This window comes from Equus caballus, chromosome 9 (assembly GCF_041296265.1).
Source record: "Equus caballus isolate H_3958 breed thoroughbred chromosome 9, TB-T2T, whole genome shotgun sequence".
Classification (NCBI taxonomy): Eukaryota; Metazoa; Chordata; class Mammalia; order Perissodactyla; family Equidae; genus Equus; species Equus caballus.
This window is the reverse complement of record NC_091692.1, coordinates 27,222,514-27,248,122: the sequence shown is the minus strand read 5'-3', so window position 1 is coordinate 27,248,122 and position 25,609 is coordinate 27,222,514. Positions and strand designations below refer to the sequence as shown.

Genomic DNA, 25,609 nt, shown 5'->3' with positions numbered 1-25,609 from the left:
GTGCCTCTTTTTTGGAAGCTACACAATGAGATTTCTGACATACAGAGTCAAGCGAGAGGTGCCTAGAGATCTCAGGGGGAGTTTATGAAGATCTTTTCTTCTCCTTTCTTTGTAAAAGTACATACTAGATACAGTATTTTTCCTGGGAAGAGAAGTTACAAACACCAGTCAGCTTACCTGATCAGCAACTCGGTAGATATCTTGCCTGTTGGTACAATCACACTTATAGGCAAATGCTTTCACATCACCCTTTTCTTTGGCCAGTCTACATGTTTCTATATTGCCTTCTTCATTAATGTCCCATAGAACTAAAATGGCTCCAAGGCTGGCAAATTTTATGGCCATTAGCCTCCCAAGTCCACTTGCAGCTCCTGTTATAAGTACAATCTCTCCAGCAACATTCTTTTTTTTCTTGGAAATTATCTTGTAAATTAAAGATTCTAAAAGACAACGTAGAATTTTTCCCCAAAATGTGACAGTGTCCAAAATTAAATCCATGTTGATTCACTGAAGGAAGAAATGTCCTCATAAGGAAAAAGATAACTGATATATTCATTACATTATCAAGACAATGGCAATACACATACAGCATTTAGTACAAGGGAACTTACCTCTGAGACGTTAATTCTCCGGAATACATATTTTAACAACTGCTAAAATTGTTGAATTTTTAAATTATAGTATAAATAATGAGTATGAAAACATTTTATATTAATAAGAATCTTTCCAATTTACAGGACACTTTCTTACACGTAATCTAATTTGACCTACAGGTAGGTTATAGATTACTAGCACAGCTTTACAGTTAAAGACATAAGGTCTTTGAGTCTTGACTTGCCCAACATTATGTGACTAGTAAACCAAGACTTTGGATTGTCAGTCCAGCCAATTTTCTATTATTTGAACTTACTTGATGATTTCATGTATAATAGAAATTTGCTTTTCCTGAGGCAGTTGTTCAATAATATAAAAATTACATTGTAATACAAATAACGTCTTTATAGATTTTCAACTGATCCTTGCAATATTCCTCTGAGAGAGTCACGCCAGCAACAGTTGTTGCTATTTTATAGCGAGAAGTTGAGGTAAGAAAGATTGAGTAGCTTTATTCAAGGTCACATAACTAGCTAATAAAATAGGCAATATCAGAATCAAGGACGGAGGTCTCCTCTGTCCATAGTCCAGGCCTTTACCAATAGAACAGGCTTTTCTTGGAGCTAATGTGTCCTTTTCCCAGACCCATCTTTTAAAGAAATAATAGAGCATTTTTTGGTTTTGGTGACACTTCCTTGATTTTTTTTTTTTCTTCTTAAGATTGGCACCTGAGCTAACAACTTGCCAATTTTTTTTTTGCTTTTTCTCCCCAAATCCCCCCAGTAGATAGCTGTATATTTTTAGTTGTGGGTCCTTCTAGTTGTGGCATGTGGGATGCCGCCTCAACGTGGCCTGATGAGCGGAGCCTTGTCCACACCCAGGATACGAACCAATGAAACCCTGGGCTGCCGAAGCAGAGCACACGAACTTAACCACTCGGCCACGGGGCCGGCCTCACTTCCTTGATTTTTGATAATCATATTCTGCTACACTTGAGCATTCTTACATAATCATTTCACATTGAAGTTAGACAGGACATCTACAAAACCCACATTAAAACGGACCACAGCTGCTTGAGGAAATAACAACCACTAGCAGCACAATAATAATAAGAATGGCAGCAATAGATTTGGAATCTTCCTACCAGGCAAGTTCTAAGTGCTCTGCATGTATCAATTCATTTACCTCTTGCAAGGGTTGCCCTGTTTTACAGTTGAGAGAGTTGAGAGAAGAGAGTTACTAAAAGGCTAAGCAAACTAGCCCATGGTCACACAGTTAATATAGTGAGAATGGAATTTGAACCAGTACAACCAGCGCAGTGACTTCACTGTCCAAGCTCTCAAAGGTTAAGAGATATAGCCAAAAAAATGGGCGAAAGTTGAGTTTGGTAAAAAGAATTGTCTTTGCATTACATCTACTGCATTTTAAGTCAGTCAGGAATTAATTTTGAGATGTCCCTGGGACCCAAGTGTGGATGCCAAAGGACCTAGGCTGCCTTCATATTGCTGTCAGCCCTGAACGTGAGAAATTTCCACTGAGAAAGGATAGAAAAAGAGCATTATTGCCAAAACACAGTTATAAAAATTTATGTCGATTATGGAAGAGAAGAAAAATCCCTGGGAAAGCATTTGGGCCTTCATTGCGTTCAATGAATATTTATGGAACATGAGTTAGAGTCAAAACATCAGGTGTTGAATTTTAAAGATGCTAAGTTACAGTCCCTGGCATTGAGGAGCATGGCATGTGGTTCTGGAGCTTCACCAGTAAGCACATGGCCACAGAGTGAAAAGTGCTGCAGGTCAAGTCTGGACAGAGGCCTAGGGGCTGGGGTTGGAGGACAGGGAGTGTGGTGCCTCGCGGGGGAATGAGGAAGACAGGCAGGGAGGAGTGCATTTGAGTTTTATCTAGAAGGCTGTCTTTGAGACAGAGCAAGGAGAAAGGGCATTACTGATCTCTCCCATTAACTCACTTGGATTTATTAAGAATATTAAGTATCTACCTAAAGGTATTATCCTTGGAAAATTTAGGAACTTCCACTTGTCTTAATGTTCATTAAGAGTTAATGCAGATTTCAGGTTTATAGTTACGAAAGAGATCAAGCTATAGAAAACTCACTCTCTTCTTCAAGTTTATATAGACTTTTCTGGCTCAAGCACAATCCTGGAACCTTGTAGCACATTTCAATTGTAAAAGGAACCCATATCTTAGCATCTGTTAAAAACAAATGCAAATGTGATGGTGAGGGCATTCTGAGTCAAAGGATTTCTATGTGGAGAACAAGAGAAGATTGTGACTTTTCTCATAATTTTTCTGTTGGAGAAAGTTTATTCTTAAAGTAGATGATTTATCTTGAAAGAAATTCAAGTAACTTTTTATAAAAATTACTAAATTTCACCAACATATTGTTATGCTTTAGGAGCACTCTGAGGACAAGAGTTTTGATATTTCGCCAATCATTCATTGTTTAAATGTTCCTTCAACTGAGAGATGGTGCTGTCAGGCCGCTGAAAGCATTTAACTTTGGAACAAAGAAAGAAAAGCACACGTAAGACCTGGATGTAGAGAATGCTGCCTAGAAAAGACAATTGCTCACAGGTGGATCCTTGGTTAGTTGTGGCAATCCGACAGTTAAAAAAAATCGTTACGCAATTGTTATGATGAGCAAATGTCAATCAAGTCTGAACTGCACTATGTGCTTTGTATGCCTTGTTTTATTTAATCCTCAGACTATCCCAGAGGGGTAAGTATGACACTCAGGTAGGCCCCTAACTCACCAAGAGGTAAATGTTGTAGGTAGAAATGAGATTTGAGCCCAGACCATGATTCCAGAAGTCCTGTTCCTTTGACCACTGCACATGTAACTTCCCCAAATAACTTTCAATAAACTGGGCTTTGAATCACGATGACCTTCTTTCATTTTTCAGGCATATACTGAATGCTTCAGGTTAAAGGAATGGCCACGAAATGGAGTGAGTATTCACACAAATACCCAACTCAGGAATGTTCAAAATATTGAAATAACAAATATAACAAGGCATTTTGTAAATTGTAAAATGCCTTGCAAATATTGATTTTTATCATTGGCAGGAGACTCTTTGATAATGGTACTGAGTTTGCAGCTAGCCATCCATAAACATATTAATCACTGAGGCCTAGAAACCTTCTCTCTACTTTTCAGAGGATGCATCTGCTATGAAATTGTGGAGGAGAACTTGGGAGAGGGGTTTGCACAGGAGTTCATCTGAGTCACATTCTTCGCATTAGCTGTTGGTAAATGTGCAAAAACAGTTAGAAAAGAAGAATAAAGAGACATTTGAGATGATAATAGAATTACCTCCTGCCGCTATTTGGGAACTGCACTACATTGTTCCCAGAGAAACTAGCTCTCAGCAGCAGGTACCTAATGTTTTCTCCTGAGTGGTCAAAATACATAAGTCTCACCTGCAGGATAAGGTTGCACTCCAGCAGCACAAGAATCCTTCTAGGAAATGAAGCAACCAGAGCTCATGTCAGCAGCCAGAAGCTCTTAAATGATGCTCGTTTTATGTCTTCTCTCATGGCTTTTATTTTCTCTGTGGGTGCCAGATAAAGAGAGTCAATTGTGAGAATTTACCTGGGATTCCACCCACATTTACATTGCAGCAATGTGGCACTTTCAGTTTCCAAAATGGCCTGGAGTAAAGGTGTGTCCTGAGAAGTAATTTACAGGCATAATACTGCCATTACCATCAGCCCTGCCCTCCCCACCCCCTCAACTCCATGGGGATAAGGAAATCTTTACTTCTATGTTAGTGATGTGGGGTCGGTGAGCCGAGGAGTAGAAAGAAAGATTTCTTGAACTCTCAAGGTCTGGCAGTGGTGCTCTTTTATTTGGAGAATAGTACAGAATAGCATGGGGACAGGACCCATGGGCAGTCAGAGCTTCTGCTCCTGCATGGGGACAGGATCCATGGACAGTCAGAACTCCTGCTGCTGCCCTGAGTTGAGGGTTAGGGCTAATTTTATAAGGCATGGGTACGTGACTTATTTTTACTGGAAAAAGAAAAGATGATGTAAAAAGTCATTAAATGATTTCAGTGCAGATGTGGTCTGGTTATTGTGCAGTCATATAACTTTTAGATACGAATCTGGCCATATAGATCAGCACGTAGGTGAGGATGCCCTGGGCTTCTCTCCCTGGGGCAGCCCTAATTCATACCATAAAAAAATCCACCGGGTCATATAGTTTGGCATGTAGGCGAGGTCACCTTGGGCTTCTCTAGCTGGGGCAGCCTTAATCCACATCATTAGGATAACAGAAATGCTTCTTTAGCTCTGTTAGGAAAAAGTGAAAGTTGCTGACTCATCAAAACAACTTGATGGTCAGGATACATTATTTTCCTCAAATTTTTATTATGAAAATTTTCCAATACACATAAAACTTGAAAAAATACTACATAGGTGTTGCAAGAACCTACACTTAGACCAAAAAATTGTTAACATTTTACCCTATTTGCTTGCTTGTTCCTCTTCTCTTTTGATGAACTATTTAAAAGTAAGTTGCTGGATTGCTGGGAAGGTGGTAGCACAGGACTGTGAACTCACCTCCTCCAACGGACACAACACATTTACAACTACCTATGGAATAATTATCTCCGAGAGAGCCAGAAACTAGATAAAAAGAAACCCCACAACAAGAGATAACACTGACTGAGGTGGAAGAGGCAGAAATACCCCTTTGCTGAGGAAAAACCCACGTTCTAGCTGCAGTGCTTCACGGCCAGGAGCAATCTTAAGGTAACTTTTCCTGGAGGAACAAGTGATCCGAGTGGGAAAGCTATGCCACAATAAGCAGCTTTTGAATTCAGCACAACTGAAATGAGTGTTATAGTACTTGGCTTTGCTGGCTATTAAAACCAACAGGGAATACTCCCAGAAAAACTACTGAACATAAGAGAAAGAAAAACCTGCTCTTGAAGGGCCCACACACAAATTCACCCATTCTGAAAACCAATGCAAAGTCACTAGAAAGAAAGATGCACAGGCCTTTGGTAAAAGAGAGTCACTTGATAAGCTCTGAGTGTGTCTCAGAGAGGCAGAAGGTGGCTGGGACCACCTCACCAGGGGCTGAGAAACTGGTGGCAGCCATTATTGTGATGTAGTACAGGTGTGCTGACACAGATGCTTTCAGATGCCATTGGATTTCTTCCCCTGGCCTGTTAGTGCAGAGGTTTGCCCCACCCACTAGAGCACTGATTTAATCCAGCTCAGCCAGGTGAAGGTAGCCCACCCTAGGGACTGGCCTTGCCCACCAGAAAATGAGCAGGGAACTTGTGCACCCTCATAAGCAGGGTGTATGTGACCTATGCAGTGGGGCAAGTAGGTCCACCTCCATGGGGCAGGGCATGCACAGGGGTGGGCTGGCATAGGCAGGGTCTGGAAGAGAGGATCTCCTTCAGTGGGGCATTCACCCACAGGGCAGGACTGCATTGATGCGGTGTGTGGGGGGTGGGGCTTGTTGGCTGCATGAAGTCTTGTGCCACTGGCCTTCTCAAACAGCCACACAGGGGACCAGCCCCACATTCCAAAGCCTGAATGGATTGTGTGCTGCCACACGTGGGGCTGGGCCAACCCAGCTGTGCTCCTGAGAGAGCTGATAACAGCCTCTCAAGCTAGAGGCCTATTGCAATTGTGAGCCCCTGAGACTAGCAACCAATCGTGCTGGGGTTCTGACTCACTTAACAGCAAAACAGCAGAAGGTGTGTGCTATTAGACCTTGGAATCAGTTGTCCTGGGGCTCCTCCACCCAATGAAGTGACTAAAGTGATCATAGCAGCTGCAAACAGCTGAGCCTTATAACTGGCTGGCCAGGGGGAGAGTCTAGCCTACCCATGCACCTGCAGCAAAAGCAACCTCACCATAAGAGAAGGGCACATGTAGCCCACACAGGGGACACACCTGGAACATTTGGAACTGTTGATTAGAGGGAAGCACATTGCTGGGCCTCAAAAAGCATCTCTCACATAAGACCACATCTCCAAGAACAGGGCATGTAGCTGATCTACTTAATACATAGATATAAGCACAGAGAAATAGGCAAAATGAGGAAACAAAGGAATATGTTCCAAATAAGGGGACAGGACAAACCCCTAGAAAAAGAACTGAAAGAAACAGAGATAAACAATCTACCTGATAAAGAGTACAAATTAATAGTCATAAAGGTGCTTACTGATCTTGGAGAAGAATAGATGAACACAGAACTTTAACAAGAATTGAAAAACATAAAAAGAACCAATCAGAACTGAAGAATACAACAAAGGAAATGAAAAATTCACTAGAGGGAATCAACAGCAAAGCAGATGACACAGAAGAATGGATCAGTGAGCTGGATGAAAGAGTAGAGGAAATCACTCAAGCTGAACAGAAAAAAGAATGAAAAAGAATGAGGACATTCTAAGGGACCTTTGGGACAATATCAAGCATACTACATCTGTGTTCTAGGTGTCCCAGAAAGAGAAGAGAGAGAGACAAAGGGGCAGAGAACCTAGGACGTTATAGCTGAAAACTTCCCTAACCTAAGAAAGGAAATAGACATCCAGGTACAGGAAGCAGAGAGAGCACCGAACAAGATAAACCCAAAGAGGCCCACACCAAGACATATTATACTTAAAATGATATTTCGCCAATCATTCATTGTTTAAATATTCCTTCAACTGAGAGATGGTGCTGTCAGGCCGCTGAAAGCATTTAACTTTGGAACAAAGAAAGAAAAGCACACGTAAGACCTGGATGTAGAGAATGCTGTCTAGAAAAGACGATTGCTCACAGGTGGATCCTTGGTTAGTTGTGGCAATCCGACAGTTAAAAAAAAATCGTTACGCAATTGTTATGATGAGCAAACGTCAATCAAGTCTGAACTGCACTATGTGTGCTGTATGCCTTGTTTTATTTAATCCTCAGAATATCCCAGAGGGGTAAGTATGACACTCAGGTAGGCCCCTAACTCACCAAGAGGCAAATGTTGTAGGTAGAAATGAGATTTGAGCCCAGACCATGATTCCAGAAGTCCTGTTCCTTTGACCACTGCACATGTAACTTCCCCTAATAACTTTCAATAAACTGGGCTTTGAATCACTATGACCTTACCAATAGCTACTTTAAACATCAAGGGACTAAATGCTCCAATCAAAAGGCATAGGGTTGCTGAACAGATAAAACAATAAGACCCATATATATGCTGCATACAAGAGACACACTTCAGACCTAAAGACATTCACAAACTGAAGGTGAAGGGATGGAAAAAGATATTCCAGGTAAATGGCAAAGAAAAGAAAGCTGGGGTACTAATATTTATATCAGTCAAAATAGACTTTAAAATGGAAACTATAGGAAGAGAAAAAGAAGGGCATTATGTAATGATAAAGGGAACAATCCAAAAAGAGGATATAACACTGGTAAATATCTATGCACCCAACATAGGAACACCTAAATATATAAGGCAATTATTAACAGACATAAAAGGAGAAATAGACAGTAACACAATAATAGTAGGAGGCTTTCACACCTCACTCACATCAATGGATAGATCATCCAAACAGAAAATCAATAAGGAAACATTGGCCTTAAATGACACATTAGACAAGATGGACTTATTCCATCCAAAAACTGGAGAATACACATTCTTTTTGAATGCACATGGAACATTCTCCAGGATAGATCACATATTAGGCCACAAAAGGAGTCTCAATAAATTTAAGAAGATTGAAATAATATCAAGCATCTTTTCTGACCACCATGGTATGAAACCAGAAAGCAACTACCAGAAGAAAACTGAAAAAGCCACAGATATGTGGAGATTAAACAAAATGTTACTGAACAACTATTAGGTCAATGAAGAAATAAAAAAATACCTGAAGACAAACAAAAATGAAAACACAATATGCCCAAATTTATGGGATACAGCAAAAGCAGTACTATGATGGAAGTCTATAGTAATACAGGCCTACCTCAAAAAGCAAGAAAAATGAACAATCTAACAGTGTACCTAAAAGAACTAGAAAAAGAAGAACAAATGAGGCCCAAAGTCAGTAGAAGGAAGGAAATAATAAAAATCAGAGTGAAAATAAATGAAATAGAGACTAAAACAAGAATAGAAAAAAATCTAAGAGCAGGCTATTTGAAAAGATAAACAAAATTGACAAACCTTTAGCTAGAGGCACCAAGAAAAAAAGAGAGAAGACTCAAATAAATAAAGTCGGAAATGAAAGAGGAGAAATTACAGTAGACACCTCAGAAATACAAAAGATTATAAGAGAATACTACAAAAAGATATACACCAACAAATTGGATATTCTAGAAGGAATGCGACTTATGAAGAAATGCAAGAAATGTTTGAATTATCCAACCTTCCAAAACTGAATCATGAAAAAATAGAGAATTTGAATAGACCAATCACCAGTAAGGAGATTGAAACAGTAATCAAAAACCTCCCCCAAAACAAAAGTCCAGGACCAGACAGCTTCCCTGTGGAATTCTATGAAACATTCAAAGAAGACTTAGTATCTATCCTTATCAAACTCTTCCAGAATATCGAAGAGGAGACGAAGCTTCCTAACTCATTCTATGAAGTCAACATTACCCTGATATCTAAACCGGACAAGCACAACACAAAAAAATAAAATTACAGGCCAACATCACTGATGAATATAGATGTAAAAATCCTCAACAAAATACTAGCAAATCAAATACAGCAATATGATAAAAAGATCATACACCACAATCAAATGGGATTTATTTCAGGGAGCAGGGATGGTTCAACATCTTCAAAGCAATCAACACGATACACCACATTAACAAAATGAAGAATAAAAATCACACGATTATCTCAATAGATGCAGAAAAAGCATTTAACAAGATATAGCATCCATTTATGATAAAAACTCTGAATAAAATGGGTATAGAAGGAAAGTACCTCAACATAATAAAGACCATATATGACAAATCCACAGCTAGTGTCATACTCAATGATGAAAAGCTGAAAGCTATCCTTTTAAGAACAGGACCCAGACAAGGATGCCTACTTTCACCACTCTCATTTAACATAGTATGAGAAATCTTAGCCAGAGCAATCAGGCAAGAAAAAGAAATAAAAGGGATCTAAATTGGAAAGGAAGAAGTGAAACTGTCACTCTTTGCAGATGACATGATTTTATATATAGTAAACTCTAATTAATCCACAAAAAAACTACTAGAAATAATAAATGAATACAGTAATGTTGCAGGATACAAAATCAACATACAAAAATCAGTTGCATTTCTATACACTAAAAAGAAGTAGCAGAAAGAGAAATTAAGAATACAATCCCATTTACGATTGCAACCCAAAAAGAATAAAATACCTAGGAATAAATTTAACCAAGGAGGTGAAAGACCTGTACACCGAAAACTATAAAACATTCTTGAAAGAAATTGAAGAAGATGCAAAGAAATAGCAAAGAAAGATATTCTGTGCTCTTGGATTGGGAGAATTAACATAGTTAAAATGTCCATCCTTCCTAAAGCAATCTACAGATTCAATGCAATCCTTATCAAAGTTCCAACAACATTTTTTGCAGCAATGAAACAAAGAACCTAGAATTTATAGGGAACTACAAAAGACCCCAAATAGCCAACAGAATCCTGAGAAAAAAGTACAAAGCTGGAGGCATTGCGATCCATGATTTCAAAATATATTGCAAAGCAATAGTAATCAAAACAGCAAAGTACTGGCAGAAAACAGACACACAGATCAATGGAACAAAATTGAAAGCCCAGAAATAAACCTACACATCTGTGGACAGCTAACTTTTGATAAGGGAACCAAGAATTACACAATGGAGAAAGGAAAGTCTCTTCAATAAACGGCATTGGGAAAACTGGACAGCCACATGCAAAAGAATGAAAATAGACCATTATCTTATACCATACACAAGAATTAACTCAAAATGGATTTAAGACTTGAATATAAGACCTGAAACCATAAAACTTCTAGAAGAAAACATCAGCAGTACACTCTTCAACATTGATCTTAGAAGCATCTTTTTGAATACTATACTTCACCAGGCAAGGGAAACAATAGAAAAAATAAACAAATGGGATTGTATCAAACTAAAAGTCTTCTGCACAGTAAAGGAAATCATCAAGACAATGAAGAGACAACCTAACAATGGGGAGAAGACATTTGCAAATCAGATATCTGATAAGGGATTAACATCCAAAATATATAAAGAACTCATACAACTCAACAACAAAAAGACAAACAAGCCAATTAAAAAATGGGCAGAGCATATGAACAGACGTTTTTCCAAAGAAGATATACAGGTGGGCAATGGGCATATGTAAAGATGTTCAACATCAGTTATTACTAAGGAAATGCAAATCAAAACTACACTGAGATATCACCTCATGCCCGTCAGAATGACTATTATTAAAACAACAAGTAATAACAAATGTTGGAGAGGATGTGGAGAAAAGGAAACCCTCATATGCTGCTGGTGGGAATGCAAACTGGTGCGGCCGTTACGGAAAACAGTATAGAGATTCCTCAAAAAATTAAGAATAGAAATAACATATGACCCATCTATTCCACTTCTGGGTATTTATCCAAAAATCTCACGAATGCGAAAAGATATATGCACTCCTATGTTCACTGCAGCATCATTCACAATAACCAAGACTTGGAAACAACCTAAGTGCCCAAAAAGGAATGAATAGATAAAGAAGATGTGGTATATATACACAATGGAATACTACTCAGCTATTAAAAAAACAGATGGAATCTTACAGTTTGTGACAACATGAACGGACCTTGAGTGTATTATGCTAAGTGAAATAAGTCAGCTGGAGAAAGTCAAATACGATACAATCTCACTCTTAAGTAGAAGAAAATCAACAACCACCACCACCAAACACAGATACAGAAATTAGATTGGTGGTTACCAGAGGGGAAGAGAGGGAGTGGGGAGCACAAAAGGACTGACAGGGCACATGTGTACGGTGGTGGGTGGTCTAGTCTTTGGGTGGTGAACATGATGTAGTCTACACAGAAATTGAAATGTAATGATGTACACCTGAAGTTTACATAATGTTATAAATCAATGTTACCTCAATAAAAAAGTAAAAATGAAAAAAATAAGTAAAAATGAAAAATTGCCTGTGATTATTTTCCAGTTGTTCTACTTTTTCAATTGTTCTATATTCATGTTCATATCTATTAAGTATTTTAATCAACGTAGATGTTAACTAATTGAAGTCTCTAAAATGTATAAAATTTAATAAACTTTTAGTTGGGGATAAAAAAAAGTAAGTTGTTAATATGACACAACTGCAAGTACCCAGCACTCAACTCCGAAGAAGGAAGTTGTCATCCATAACCATGACGCAATGATCATACCTAATAAAATTAACATTGATTCTAGAATGCCATCTAATATTGATCCATATCCAGATTTTCCCACTTGTCCTAAAGATCCAATCAAGTTTCATGCATTGTATTTGGTTGTTATATCTGTTTAATAACTTTCTGCCTAGAATAAGTCTGTCCATCTCAACTTTGAAAAAAATATATATGCCATCGACTTTGAAAAGCTCAGGGAAGTTCTCTTACAGAACATCCTGTATTCTCTATTTGTCTGACTTACTTTTCTCATGGTATTGTTTAACTGAACCTCTATCCCCTGTATCTTCTTCAAATTTCAAGTTAGATTTAGATTATTTAAATTGATTATCTTCAGATTAAACATTTTTGGCAAGAAAATATGATACATACTGTGGAATACGTCATATTGCAACCTGTCATAATGTCTAGTATCAGGCTGTTCCACCATTAGAGATGCTAAATTTAGTCCCTAGGAGAAGGCAGCAACCACAAGTGTTCTCTGTTGTAAAGGCTGATTTCACCTTTACAATTACCAGTGGTCTGATGATGGTACTTGGGCACCATGTGACTATATTGCTTCTTACAATCTTTCACCTAGTGATTTTTAAAAATACGGTTATATAGACTGTTTTTTAGAGCAGTTTTAGGTTTACGGCAAAACTGAGCAGAAAGCATGGAAAGTTCCCATATACTCCCTCCCCTACCACATACAAATCCTCCCCCACTATCAACATCTGCATCAGAGTGGTACATTACCTATAACTGATGAGCCCACATTGACACGTCATTATCACCCCAAGTCAAACTATGGAGTTTGCATTAAGGTGCATTCTATTTTTAGGTTTTGACAGACATGTAATGACATGTATCCACTATTATAGTATCATACAGAGTAGTTTCACAGCCCCCAAAATCCTCTGTGCTCCCCCTATTTATCCCTCCCTCTCCCAACCCCTGGCAACCACTGATCTTTTGACTGTCTCCATAGTTTTGTCTTTTCCAGAATGTCATATAGTTGGAGTGATATAGTACGTAGGTTTTTCAGGTTGGCTTCTTTCACTTAGTAATATGCATTTAAGTTTCCTCTATGACTTTTTATGGCTTGAGAGCTCATTTCTTTTTATAGCTGAATAATATTCCATTGTCTGGAAGCACCACAGTTTATTTATCCATTCACATACTGAAGAACATCTTAGCTTAATCTTAGTTGGCAATTATGAATGAAGCTGCTAAAAACATCTGTGTTTGGATTTTTCTGTGGACATAAGTTTTCAACTCCTTTGGGTACATAGCATGACTGAAGGATCATATGGAAAGAGTCTATAGGTTTTGTGAGAAACTGCCAAACTCTGTTCCAAAGCGGCTATACTGTTTTTCATTCCCATCAGCAATAAATGAAAGTTTCTGTTGCACCACATCCTCTCCAGCACTGAGTGTTGTCTGTGCTTTGCATTTTAGTTGTTCTAATAGGTTGTAGTACACCCAACGATTTTAACGTTCACTCATGACCCTTGCCTGAATTGATGTTTACAGTGGGTTTGCAAAATGGCGATTGTCTAATTTAGCATTCTTTCTACATTTATTAATTAGCCTTCTTCTGTAACAGAAAAAACACTTTGCTGTGTTTTGTTTTTTTTTAAATTCTTTCTCAGCATGGGGAATTTTAGAGAAAAGAATGACTGTCTTGGCCATGTAGATTAACCATGCTTTGCACCCCTCAGGGACTCCAGAAAGCTACGTGAAGGATGACTGTTACTCCGTCATTTTTTGTATTCCCCATAAAACCTAGCCCAATGCCTTGAATATAACAAGTACTCAGTAATTATTTGTTGAACTAAATTGAATAATGAGCTTCAAATGCCATTATGGATATGGTCAGTAAACTCTCAATGTCATTTCAAGGCCTTGGAAAACAGACAATGATATGAATTAAATATATTATGGCAGAAGAGAAATATTTGAAAGTACAATAACTATAGAAGCTTCGAGTTTGCCACATCATCTTTTAGGTTACCATTCTGTAATTACTGGTTTACGTGTCTCTCTCCTCCACCAGACTAGGAATTTCTTAAGGGAAAAGACTGCCCCGGTTCACTCTGTTTCCCCAGCACCCAATGAGAGGTGTAGCTCATAGTCATTTCTCCATGAATATTTGATGAATCCCTGAAAAAAAGATGTAAGATTGATTGGCTGTTGAGCTATTGTTTTGAAGTAGGGACTGCTCTTTAAATGTAAATACACATACAGTGGCTAAGTGTTCCTGGACTAGTATGACAGCTCCCCAAAGTCATCAGGATTCCACGCTCCTTCTGTCCTTTCCGTCTGTTTTTTAAGTTCCTGGCTTCCTTCCTCAGGTTCATAATGTGGCTGCTGGTGCTTCAATCATCACATTTGAGTTCTACTCGGAGAGAAGAGGAAAGTGAGAGGCAAAAGGGCATTTTCCCCTGATGCCTATTTCTGCTACTTCTGCTTACATTTTCATGGCAACTCCTAGCTGCAAAGGAAGTTGGGAAATGTCATCTTGCAGCTGGACATATTGCCCCTCCAGTAAAATTAGCATTCTGTTACCAGGTAAGAAGGGGATAGTATTCACGCACACTCAATTTGGGGCAAAATTTCCTATTTTTTTATCTTGAAATCCTTAGTAGAGTTGTCTTGACTCTAGTTGAATTCAATCCTTCTAATTTCTCTTCTGCTATGATTTTGTGGAGACAGTACTTTGATATACATGTACATATATACACATGTCCATATATGTATACATCTATAAACATGTACATGTATATGTATGCATGTATATGCACACATATATGTACAGAAATGCATAAATGTATGCCCTTATATTTATTATATTTGCACATAGATATGTATCTACCTATACATATGCATGTAAACCATGTATGTATATATTTATATCCATTATATATTATACACTCACATATATTTGTATATTTTTGTTATGGCTTTCTGATGGTTCTTTGCAATTGTCTGGGATTGACATTGAGGAGAAGATGTGAAGGACCAGCAGCAATGAATGCAGAGGTATTGATTAGATGGCCCTCTCTCCCGCAACGTCCAGGAGCAGTTCTAACTAGTGCAGTACTAGGCATGCTCACTTAGGTGTTTGCTGGCTTATTTAGTTTTTACTGAATTCACTCTATGAACAGATATTCCAAATCATCATTTTGCTTTCTGTTGTAATTGGCGTCATCAAAGCGCCGTATGTCCTTCTCTCGGGTCTGTGTGAGTTGAGGCAGCGCCTCTGTTCCCGCCATAATGAGGACCTTTGCCCTAGCCCTGGCAGAGGGATGCGAGAGACTAGACACTGGAGGCAGAAACGTTCAGCGAGGGGAGAATTCCAAACGCAGCGGAGTCTGCCTCTCTCCTGGAGGGGCCCATATCCCTGAGGATGTGTGATGCCTTTCCACCCTGACAGAGCGGGCTTTCAGTGGCTGGGTTATGGTCCAGCATCCTTGATCAGTGGTTGAGATCTGCATTTTCGGCTATTTACATTTAAAGTGTAATTAAAATAAAATAAATAAAAAATAAAAAATTCAGTTCTCAGTCCCACCAGCCACATGTAAAGTGCTCAGTCGCGGCATGTGGCTCGTGGCCACCATATTAAATAATGGAGATTTAGAATGTTTCCTTCATCGTAGAGAGTCCTGTTGGACAACACCATTTCAGGGCCTTTTAAAGCTGGGGAAGACCTGCCTAACTGGAATAGCATAGGCTATTTAGGGAAGATTTTAATTGCCTTTGCTAAAAGGCTGCTTCTGAAATTAAGCAATTTTAGCAACAGCAAACTTCCCTGGGATTTCTTTCCTGGTGTTTTTCTCAGGCCTCAACTTTGTTCTGTTCCCACATTTGTTCCTTGACCAAAACTTTGTTTACCTGGACCCCACCCCTATTAGTGACTGTTAGAAAACACAGGCCCCAGATGGAATCACTTGCTAAGCCCCATGTCACCGAACCAAGAGTTAACTTAATTACAGTTTCGGCTCTCCCAGAAGTGGAGTCTTAACCAGCCCCTCAGGAATCAGCCCATCAGCAGCATTGAGGCCACCTGCCTGAGAGACCCCTGCCGTCCCCTAAAGGAAAGTGACCTTGCCACAACCAATCTGTTTTTTGCCTAGTATAACTCCCTTATTTCTATTCCCTTCTGCCTATAAAAGCCTTTCATTTTGTACAGCTCCTCAGAGCTCTTTCTGTCTGCTAGATTGGATGCTGCTTGATTCATGAATCATTGAATAAAGCCAATCAGATCCTTAAAATTTACTCAGTTTAATCTTGTTTTTTAACATGACCAAGCATAATGCTTGTCTTACCAGTAATCTTTTTTAAAATTAAAAAATAACCTTTTATGTAAACTGCTATTATGAGAGCAGTTATTTGTTCATCGTGGATTAGCAAAAATATGAAAATAAAACAACTATATCCCTAACACCCAAAGTTTACCACTGTTAACGCTTCTACATGTTATAAATGTACATGTGTGCTTATTCACAGACATAAACACACATCCACAATACACACATAAGTAATATCATACCACAAAGTTGTTTATAACTTGTTCTCTTAAGTTGACAACCTCCAACTCTGCATGTCAAAATTTTACCTCCTGTTGAACACCCAAGCCATATTTGAATTTCTCCTGTTGACTCCCAAATATGTTTTTCAGGAGTTTATCCAGACTTAGCTCTAATCCAGAAGCATGCAGTACATCTGTTGCTTTGTGCTTGAGTTCTTTTTCATTTAGTACAGGCCCTGCATTGGTGAAGAATAATTAACGCTAGATATTGCAGCTGACAAAGCCTGAGGTTTCACTTGCTTAATTCAACAAAGGTTGGGTGGCCCTCCCTCACCTTTCTTTTGGCCGTCTGGATCTGGATGGTGGCCTCCGAGAGACGGATGGAGGAGGGCCCCTGGCTGTCAACTGCCATGGCCCAGAATTGACACGCTCACCGTTCTTTGGCCAGAACTGGCTGCATAGTCCAAACCTACCAGCAAGGGAAGTTGGAAAATGTAGAGGAGTGCCTGGAACTGTAGTGAGCACCTCCCTGCCATAAGACCCTCCCTTTCTAAGCCCCTGATGCTGGCATGTTGAAGAGGTTCAGGTGTTATCCTGTGGGTTGTCACATCTTTAAATTTCTTTGGTTGCTTCCTCATGGTGCAGTTTAGGTTGTTCTTCTATCTCCTGCATTTCCTATAAACTAGAAGTTAGGTATAAACCTTAAGGATTATAAAGAGAAAAACTCAGTCTTCTACCTCCTGAGTAGGGAAAGTCCCAGTTCTTCCCTATTACGAGTTTCTTTCCTGTGAGTGTCCTTTACTACTCACATAAAACAGTTCACCTCTGGTCAGCAAATATGTGGAGGTTTCCCCCACACCAAGCAATTCTCTGTGACAGCATCTGGGTGTCCTACAACTTAATTCAATTCCAAACTATCTACCCAGAGATAGTATCAGATTCCACAGGTTAAGGGCTCAGTCCCACAAGACTGCCCTCCCCACCCCAATTCAGACACCAGTCACAAGCCAGGGTTATCACCTGTGCCTTCTGACCAAGCAGCTGTAGATTGGAGGTTCCAATGACCTCCTCTTTGGTTTTGATTAATTTTCTAGAGCGGGAAACATTTGCTTATGTTTGACAGTTTGTTAAAGGATATGACAAAGGATACAGATGAACAGCCAGGTGAAGAGATACATATGGGGAGGTCTGGGAGGGTTCTGAGTGCAGGAGCTTCTGTCCCTGTGGAGTTGGGGTATGTCACCCTCCCCATGTAGATGTGTTCCCTGACCTGGAAGCTCTCTGAATCTTGAACTTTTGAGATCTTATGGAGGCTTCCTCACATAGGCATGATCAGTTATTAACTCCATCTCCAGCCCCTTTTGCCTCTCTAGAGCATGGGTGGTGGGTCTGAAAATTCCAAGCTTCTAATCATGGCTTGGTATTTCTAGTGACCAGCCCCCAACTAGGAGCCATGCAGGAGCCCACCCAGAGTGGCCTCATTTGGACAAACGACACTCATATCACCCATGAAATTCCAAGGTTTCAGGAGCAGAGGTCAAAGATAAATATTAGAATGAGAGATGCTCCTAGTGCTCTTATCACTTAGGAAATTACAAGGGTTTGAGGAGCTCTGTGCCAGGAACCAAGGGCAGAGACTACTATTATATTTTGTATTATCTCACAGGATAAATGTTAAGCATTTTTATCTAGACAAATGATAAGTAATGTGTAATTTGTATTGTATCACATCAGGAAATTAAAATATCTGATTAATTTAGATTGGAATGCTGAGATTGTCTGCTAGATTAGTGTAATGATCATCTGGTTACCTCATTAGACAGTTATATTTTCCCATTTATGAGAAGTAAACATACACTTAATACATTTAATACTGACATAATCCTTGTATCATCAATAATCTTATTAGGTATTACACAATGATGATTTTCTAATTTGATCATTCCTTTTACATTGTTAGCTAGCTTTCTTCTGTAAAAATCTGTGTTCATTTGGTTTCCTTGAAATATGATGCCTACTGGAAATGCTGAGTTATTTCTCTTTAGTTACTGATTTTCTAAGAAAGGAGCTGGTTTAATAGATGCCTCAAATCGTAGCTGTTTTTGAGTTCTCTCTTTTCTTAAATTGAGTTAATAGTAGATTCACACGCAGTTGTAACAATACAGAGAGATTCCTGTGTACCCTTTACCCAGTTTCTTATGCTGGTAACAATCTGCAAAGCTATAATATAATATAATAGCCGAGATATTGCCATTGATACAATCCATCTCATCTTATTCAGATGCCCTCAATTTTACTTGTACTCATTTGTGCGTGCATGTGTATTTAGTTCTATATAATTTTTTCACATGTGTAGGTATGTGTATTTACCACCACAGTCAAGATATTGAATAGTCCCATCACTCCAAGGATCTCTTGAATTGCCCTTTTGTAACCAGCCCCCAAAATCCTATACCCCATCACCTCCTCCTGATCTCTAACCCATGACAGTCAGTAATCTGTTCTCCATTTCTAGAATGCCATCACTTAAAAACTGTTATATAAATGGAATCATACAGTATGTACATTTTGGGACTGTCATTTTTTTCACTTAGCATAATTCTTTAGCAATTCATTCACGTTGTCACATATATCAATATTTCAAATTCTCTTATTTTTTTGGATTATTAGAAACATAATTTTTCATTGATTAAATGCACTTAAATCAATTAAACTCATTATTGTTTTTGATGCTGAAATTGTCACAACTTTGACATCTGGGATCACCTTCCAACTGGTGTCAGAATACTTTTTATATGGCCCCATCATTTTAAAACAATGCCTGTATTTATTGAAGTATATTGTTATTACCAAGAAGTGCCCATCATCAATGTATGGCTCAATGGATTTTCAATAAGACACAAAGTTAAGATCAAGAAAAAGAAAATTACCAGCACTCTAAAGTCCTTTGTGTGTCCCTTCCCAGTCACTGTTCTCTCTCACCCCACTGGCCTGACACCATAGGTGAGTTTTGGCTGTTTTTGAACTTCACGTAAGTGGAGTTTTATAGCATGGTATTTTGTTTTGTTTTGTTTCGATCTTCTTTTGATCAATGTGATATTCATGGGATTCATGTTGTTGCATGTAGCAATAGTTGTGCATTTTCATTGCTGTATAATATTCAATTGTATTGATGTACCATTCTGCTATTGATGAACATTTGAGTGACTACAGATAATGCTATGAATTTCCTAATACATGTCTTTTGGTGCACATAAATATGAATTTCTGTTGCATAAGAACTTAGAAATGGAATTGTTGGATCAAAGAATATGTGTATATTACACTTTAGGAAATATCATCAAAGAGTTTACAAGAAATGGTACCAATTTTTAGATCTTCCAGCAGTGTATGAGAGGTCCAGTTGCCCCATATCCTGACCAACACTTGGTATTGTCTGTCTTTTAAGTTTTAGCCATTCTGGTGAATACAGGCAGTCCTCTCTTTGTGTGGTTCTTATATGCATGGATTTCAGCTACTACAGTTTAGTTGTCACACCAATCCCCCAAAAACATGGTTCGAATTTCACTTACCATGGTATATTAACTGTGAGTAATTGCATAAAGTCCAAACTTTGCTGCTAGCTTTTCAGTCTAAAAATCATTACATAAATAACAGATGCAATCACGATTTGTGACCAGTCATGCCACTTTCATCGTCTGTCAGTGATGGGTCACCATGTGTCTATTATTCAGCTCATACGCAGACAGCAAAATATGTAGTTATGTTAACTCCTTGTCTCCCCATGATAAACCCAGGTGACATTTTATATAGATAGATAATTGAAAGAGGGAATTGACCAAAAAGGATAAAAGTGCAGCAAAGAGATGAAAACTGATAACATTGAAAGTAGACTAGATTTGATTAGAAGTTTTGAATATGTTGACAGTAAAGCGAAGATAGAATGAGACCTAGGCCTGCATGGAGCTTGGTACAAACTATAGTGAAATTTTCTGTGAATGTAAAAACAAGGTAAAGATGCTTCAGCATCTTTTAGTTTAAATTGCTGTATGAATACAAAGCTGCTTATGATTGAAATGGAGTATTTACTTCTACTTTGAAGACAATAAAAAAAATTCAACTAGTTTGGCTAGCATGCAGTCAAAATGTTGAAGCTAGTTGTCACATTGAAAGAAAATAGTAATTATAAAGCTACTGCAGAAGAACTTTTTATGGCAGTAAGGGCTCGTTTCATCATTTTAGCAATTGGCATGAATTAATAGATGTGAAGCAATCTGGTGACCCTGCTAGTGCAGATAAGGATGCTGCTGTGAAATCCGTACCCGTATTCTAAGGGTTAGTCAAGGCAGGTGGTAATGGTGATCATCAGATATTTATTGTTGATCAGACAAGGTGGCCCCAAAGATATGTTCACATCCCAGTCCATGGAACCTTTCAGTATTAATGTTTCAAAAGATGTGACTAAGTAGAGGATGTTGAAAGGAGGAGATTATCCTATATTAACCTGGCTGGGCCCTAAATGCAATCACACGTATGCTTATAAGAGAGGCAGAGGGGGTTTTGAGATAGACCCCCAGAGAAGGAAAGACAGACCCACAGAGAAGAGGCTGAGGCAATGTGACTTCAGAGACAGACATTGGAGTGATGTGGCCACAAGCCAAGAAATACCTGGAGCCAACAGAAGCTTCAAGAGGCAAGGAATGGCTTCTCCCCTAGAGCCTCATGGAAGGAATGGGAGCATGTTGACACCATGATTTCAGACTTTTGGCCTCCAGAACTGTGAAAGAATGTATTACTATTGTGTTAAGCCACTCAGTTTGTAATAATTTGGCATGGCATCCCTAAGACACTAATATAGAAGCCAACTCGGGTAGGCAGAACAGTGGCTGCAGAAGGGGTTCATACGCTTCTCTAGAATCTCTGAATATGTTATGTTATATGGCCAAGGGGAATTAAGGTTGCAGATACAATGAAGAGTGCTTGTCAGCTGGCTTTAAAATAGATTTTTCTGGATTACTTGGGTGGGCCCACTGTGATCACAAGTTTCCTTAGATGTGGAAGATGGAGGCAAGAGAGTCAGGAACTTAAAATTTCTTTGAGTTTCTTCTTATCTGTAGAAACTATTTTGCTACAAGTATATAAAGTACTATGTATTAAAGTCGATAGAGATCAATCTCTTCCTGTGTGCTTTGTGTTGTCAATTTGATGTACAGATAAGTTCATTTGTTTCAGCTTGTTTAAAAAGAAAACTTTTTGAAGAAATTTGGTTTATTTATTTTTTGGAATAGGTAATTTATCTTCATTATTCAAAGAACAAAATTGTACAGAAAGCTATGCCCAGACAGGTCCTCCTTCTACTCAAGCCATGCCTATTCCCACCCATTTTTTCCTGCTTCCCTGCCCCCTCCACACACACACACACACACGTATACATACATATATATACACACACATATTTATACCCATACATATAATTTTTAGTATTTCCTTATTTCTCATTCTTGTCCTTATTTTTACAATACAAACGCTTGAGTTTGCATGTGTCTATTTATATATCCATATTCTTACTTTTCACTTGTTGTGCACACAGAGAAAGCACTGTATATATTGTTTGGTGTGCTTTGATTTTTTTCCCTTAGAAATGTATTTATGTATTACATATTTGCATGTTAATATTTACATATTTTGGGTGTATTTTTAAGTATCTCTCTTTTTTTTAACATCTGCATGGTAGTCAAGTGGCTACTTTTCAATCTTTTGCTATTTCAAACAGTGCTGAAACCAATAGCTTTGCATAAATTTCAGTTTGTCTTTTGCAGGCATACCTATAGGATAGATCACCAGATATGGGCTTGAGGCATCAAGAGGTAAATCCACTTATTATTGTTCATTATTGCCAAACTCCTGCCTCTAGGGTTTGTGCTCCTTCTTTCCCACATGAGAAGCGTCTGCTTCCCCAGTGTTGCCAATAGTCTATGCTAACTTTTTGGATTTTTAACAACCTATTGAATGAAAACCAGCATCCAAGTGTAGCTTTAATTTTCCTTTTCCTAATTATGAATTGGGTATTTTCTCATTTGTTTAGGGGCCATTTATAATTCTTTTTTCGTAAATTATTTATGCTCTTCACCTATTTTTCAATGGGATATTGTTTTTTCTTGTTGATTTATACTGGCACTTATATATATATTAGTCAGATTAAACTTTAACTATGACAAGTGTACTAAATATTTTTTTTCCTCAGTTTGCTTTTTGTCCTTTGATTGTTTATGATTTTTTTTGCTATGAATAAATTTATTTTAGTAGTTGAATTTCTCAATGTTTTCTTTTACCGTTTCTGAAATTTGGGTCACAGTTAGAAAGGACTACCACAGTCCAACTTTAAAAGTAAAGGAATTCACACATGTTTTCTTCTGACAATTGTATAGTTATATTTTTTACTTTTATATCTTAGATCATTTGGATCATGTGATATCAACCCTGTAGCAGAACTCAGCAATATCTAGAGATCATAACAGTGAAGATGCATTTACCCTTTGGCTCAACAATCTCCAAAGTATATGTTTATGGTGTGAAATGTGGGTTCAATTTTACCTTTTCAGATGATTACCAGTTATACTGACATCATTTCTTTAAAAAGTTCATTTTTAACACACTGAGTGGAAATTATGCTTATCATATACTAAATTCTTGTGTGTATTTGTGTCTGTTTCTAACTTTCTATTATTTTTCTTGTTTTACCCATTTACTCATGGACTGCACTGTTTTGGATGTTGAGGCTTTATATTTTTGTTTTATTATCTGTTAGGGCCACTCAATATTTGCTCTTCTTTTCCACTATTTTCTGTGTAAATTTCTCTACGTTAATTTTGTATCCTATTATTTTAGTGAATTTTCTGACTGTAGCTTTTCAGTTGATATTCTTGCACCTGTAAACGGGCATCGTTTTATCTCTTCCTTCTCAATCCTTATACTCATGATTTCTCTTGTCAAATGCATTGACTGATGCCTCCAGGGCAATGTTAAGTAGTACTGGTAATACTGGGTATTCTTGCCTTGTTCCTGCCTTCTGTGCTTTCTCATTAGATTGGATGATTTACCAATAGTCCTATGAAGGCATGCTCTGATATAAATCAGGGGTCACCTGCAGCCATTCTCCATTCCACATGCATTGGTGGATAATGCTATCTGGTATGAGCTGAACCCTGACATGGCCCAGATCTTGTCAACCCTCACTAGGTATTAATCACACTTGCTTGGGTGAAGTCTATGTGCCTTCCCATACCTGAACCAAAAGTATGGCTTTAAAATTGCATTTAATGAGTCACATTTGTAACCTAGAAGACACACTGACGTATAATTTTGATAATGACACAACTACTGGATTTATTTAAAAAATATTAATTCATGGTGCTGTTCAGGTGATGTGTCCTGTAATGAGCATAATCTGCTTCCAGAACCCTGAGTGGACTTCTACGACTAAATATATGTAAGAGTTATGTGAGGCCTGGGCTAGATTCCCTCCCTATCACTCCCTTCCATCCTGCCCCCACACTACATCCTGTGATGGGCAGGTCCTCTGTCCAATCACAGTTCAGATTCCATCTGTTCTACACAGTGCACAGTGACACCTCTTTTTCTGAATTATTGTCTGATCCTATCAGTTGTTCTTTGTACTGGTAATTAACTCTAAATAAAAAATGTGCATTGTCTTCCAACTAATTTTTAAGCCATTCATTTATTCAACAAATATTTTCAAATACCTGTTTTGTTGAAACTCATATGCTTGGCTCCCAGGATATAGCTATGACAAAGTACCAAGGACTATTTTTTTCTTAGAAGTCTAGTGGGAGACAAATAGAAAACAACTAATTGAGTGAAAATGTTTCATTTCAGTTATATGTGACAGAGGAAAAATGCAGTGTAATCAGGGAATCTAAAATAGATCTTCCTAGTAAGATTGATGTCCTTTGTTACCATATAGAATTTTTCATATGATAGGTATATAGTAGCTATTTATTAATTGATTAATGAGCAACTCAGGACTGACGGCATCCATAAAACACATATAACCTAATTCTCCTTGTCAAATGGGGGAAAAATCACAATAGATTTAAAGATAAACATGTTGAGAGTTTCTTATACTTAAAGAAAAGTTTAGTATGTGTAGATGTGGTTTCCTTTTACCATCTGGAATTTGCTGAACTTTGTCCCATGATGCTGAAATGGAATTGTACAACAGCATTTGATGTTTTGAAGTTATTTGGTCTTTTGCCATAAGTTTGACAAATCAGATTAGAGTTCAATAGTCAGGTAAAGCCAAACATGAAGAAACAGCATTTGCTAATATGGTGGCATAGAAAAATAGATAGAAAGATTAATATTTTGGGCTGCTGTGAAATTTTCTTGATTACGCAGCTCATTTTGAAATTCTTATAATAGGTACAAGGTTAATCATAACAAATGTTATTTTGCTCAAACTAGTTAGAGTGAACTAATAGTGGTAGCAGAGAATTAAATAAAACTCCTTTCAAGAAATATTTTGTTGACAATAGAAATGCACATCTGACCCACTTTAATAAAATTTACAAAGGCGCTTCTTCCTTATCAGAATACTGGGCTTTATATTTATATAGTATTCTATTTTAGGCAGAGCACGAAGACATTTATTGCAAGAATGCTCAAAATGAGATTGATTGCTACCATCCCTCCCTAATTGACCAGTCAATAGCCCAGAGCTTGCGAAGGTCATGCTTAGGTCACGCAGGTGACCCAAAGCCTGACCCAGTCTCCTCATTCACAGCCTACTACTCTTTCCACCACAACACATCTGAAAAATTTATACAGTTAAGCATCTATAAAATTAAAAACATACCTAGAAAAAAATTTTATTTTTATAAAAATAGAAACAACTTTAACAGAACAAAATGCATTTAAGAGAAACAGGGGTTGTGGAATGTAATATTCTATAGCAATTCAGATCTGGTAGATTCCCAGGGTTTAGGGGCACTAGAGATATGTTTCATTAAAATAATCTACTAAAATTACTGCATTTGTGTTTTTATTCAGAAAAAATGATCTCTTCCCTG

The 25,609-nt window shown here is 38.0% G+C and overlaps 2 protein-coding genes across 6 annotated transcripts in view; one reads left to right on the top strand and one right to left on the bottom strand.

The window, feature by feature from the left end:
• LOC100067739 (short-chain dehydrogenase/reductase family 16C member 6) overlaps nucleotides 1–4,572 on the bottom strand; it is a 45,884-nt gene extending 41,312 nt beyond the window's left edge. The window contains exons 1-3 of the mRNA XM_001497709.4: nucleotides 4,376–4,572; nucleotides 4,036–4,166; nucleotides 178–507 (exon numbers count right to left, since the gene is read on the bottom strand). Coding sequence (XP_001497759.2) covers nucleotides 178–498 — 321 coding nt within the window. The 5' untranslated portion in view covers nucleotides 499–507; nucleotides 4,036–4,166; nucleotides 4,376–4,572. The remainder of the gene's footprint in view (nucleotides 1–177; nucleotides 508–4,035; nucleotides 4,167–4,375) is intronic.
• The window catches only part of LOC138915393 (uncharacterized), a 77,621-nt gene extending 53,379 nt beyond the window's left edge, over nucleotides 1–24,242 (top strand). For 2 of the 5 annotated variants that reach the window (XM_070221538.1, XM_070221535.1), the window contains one exon: nucleotides 3,519–4,167. The gene's annotated coding sequence lies outside the window, so the exon portion shown is untranslated. Of the gene's footprint in view, nucleotides 1–3,518; nucleotides 4,168–14,343; nucleotides 19,524–22,339; nucleotides 22,388–22,974 lie in introns of those variants that run through there. The other 3 variants (XM_070221537.1, XM_070221534.1, XM_070221536.1) reach the window with 3 other exon arrangements.
• The last annotated feature ends 1,367 nt before the right edge of the window (nucleotides 24,243–25,609 follow it).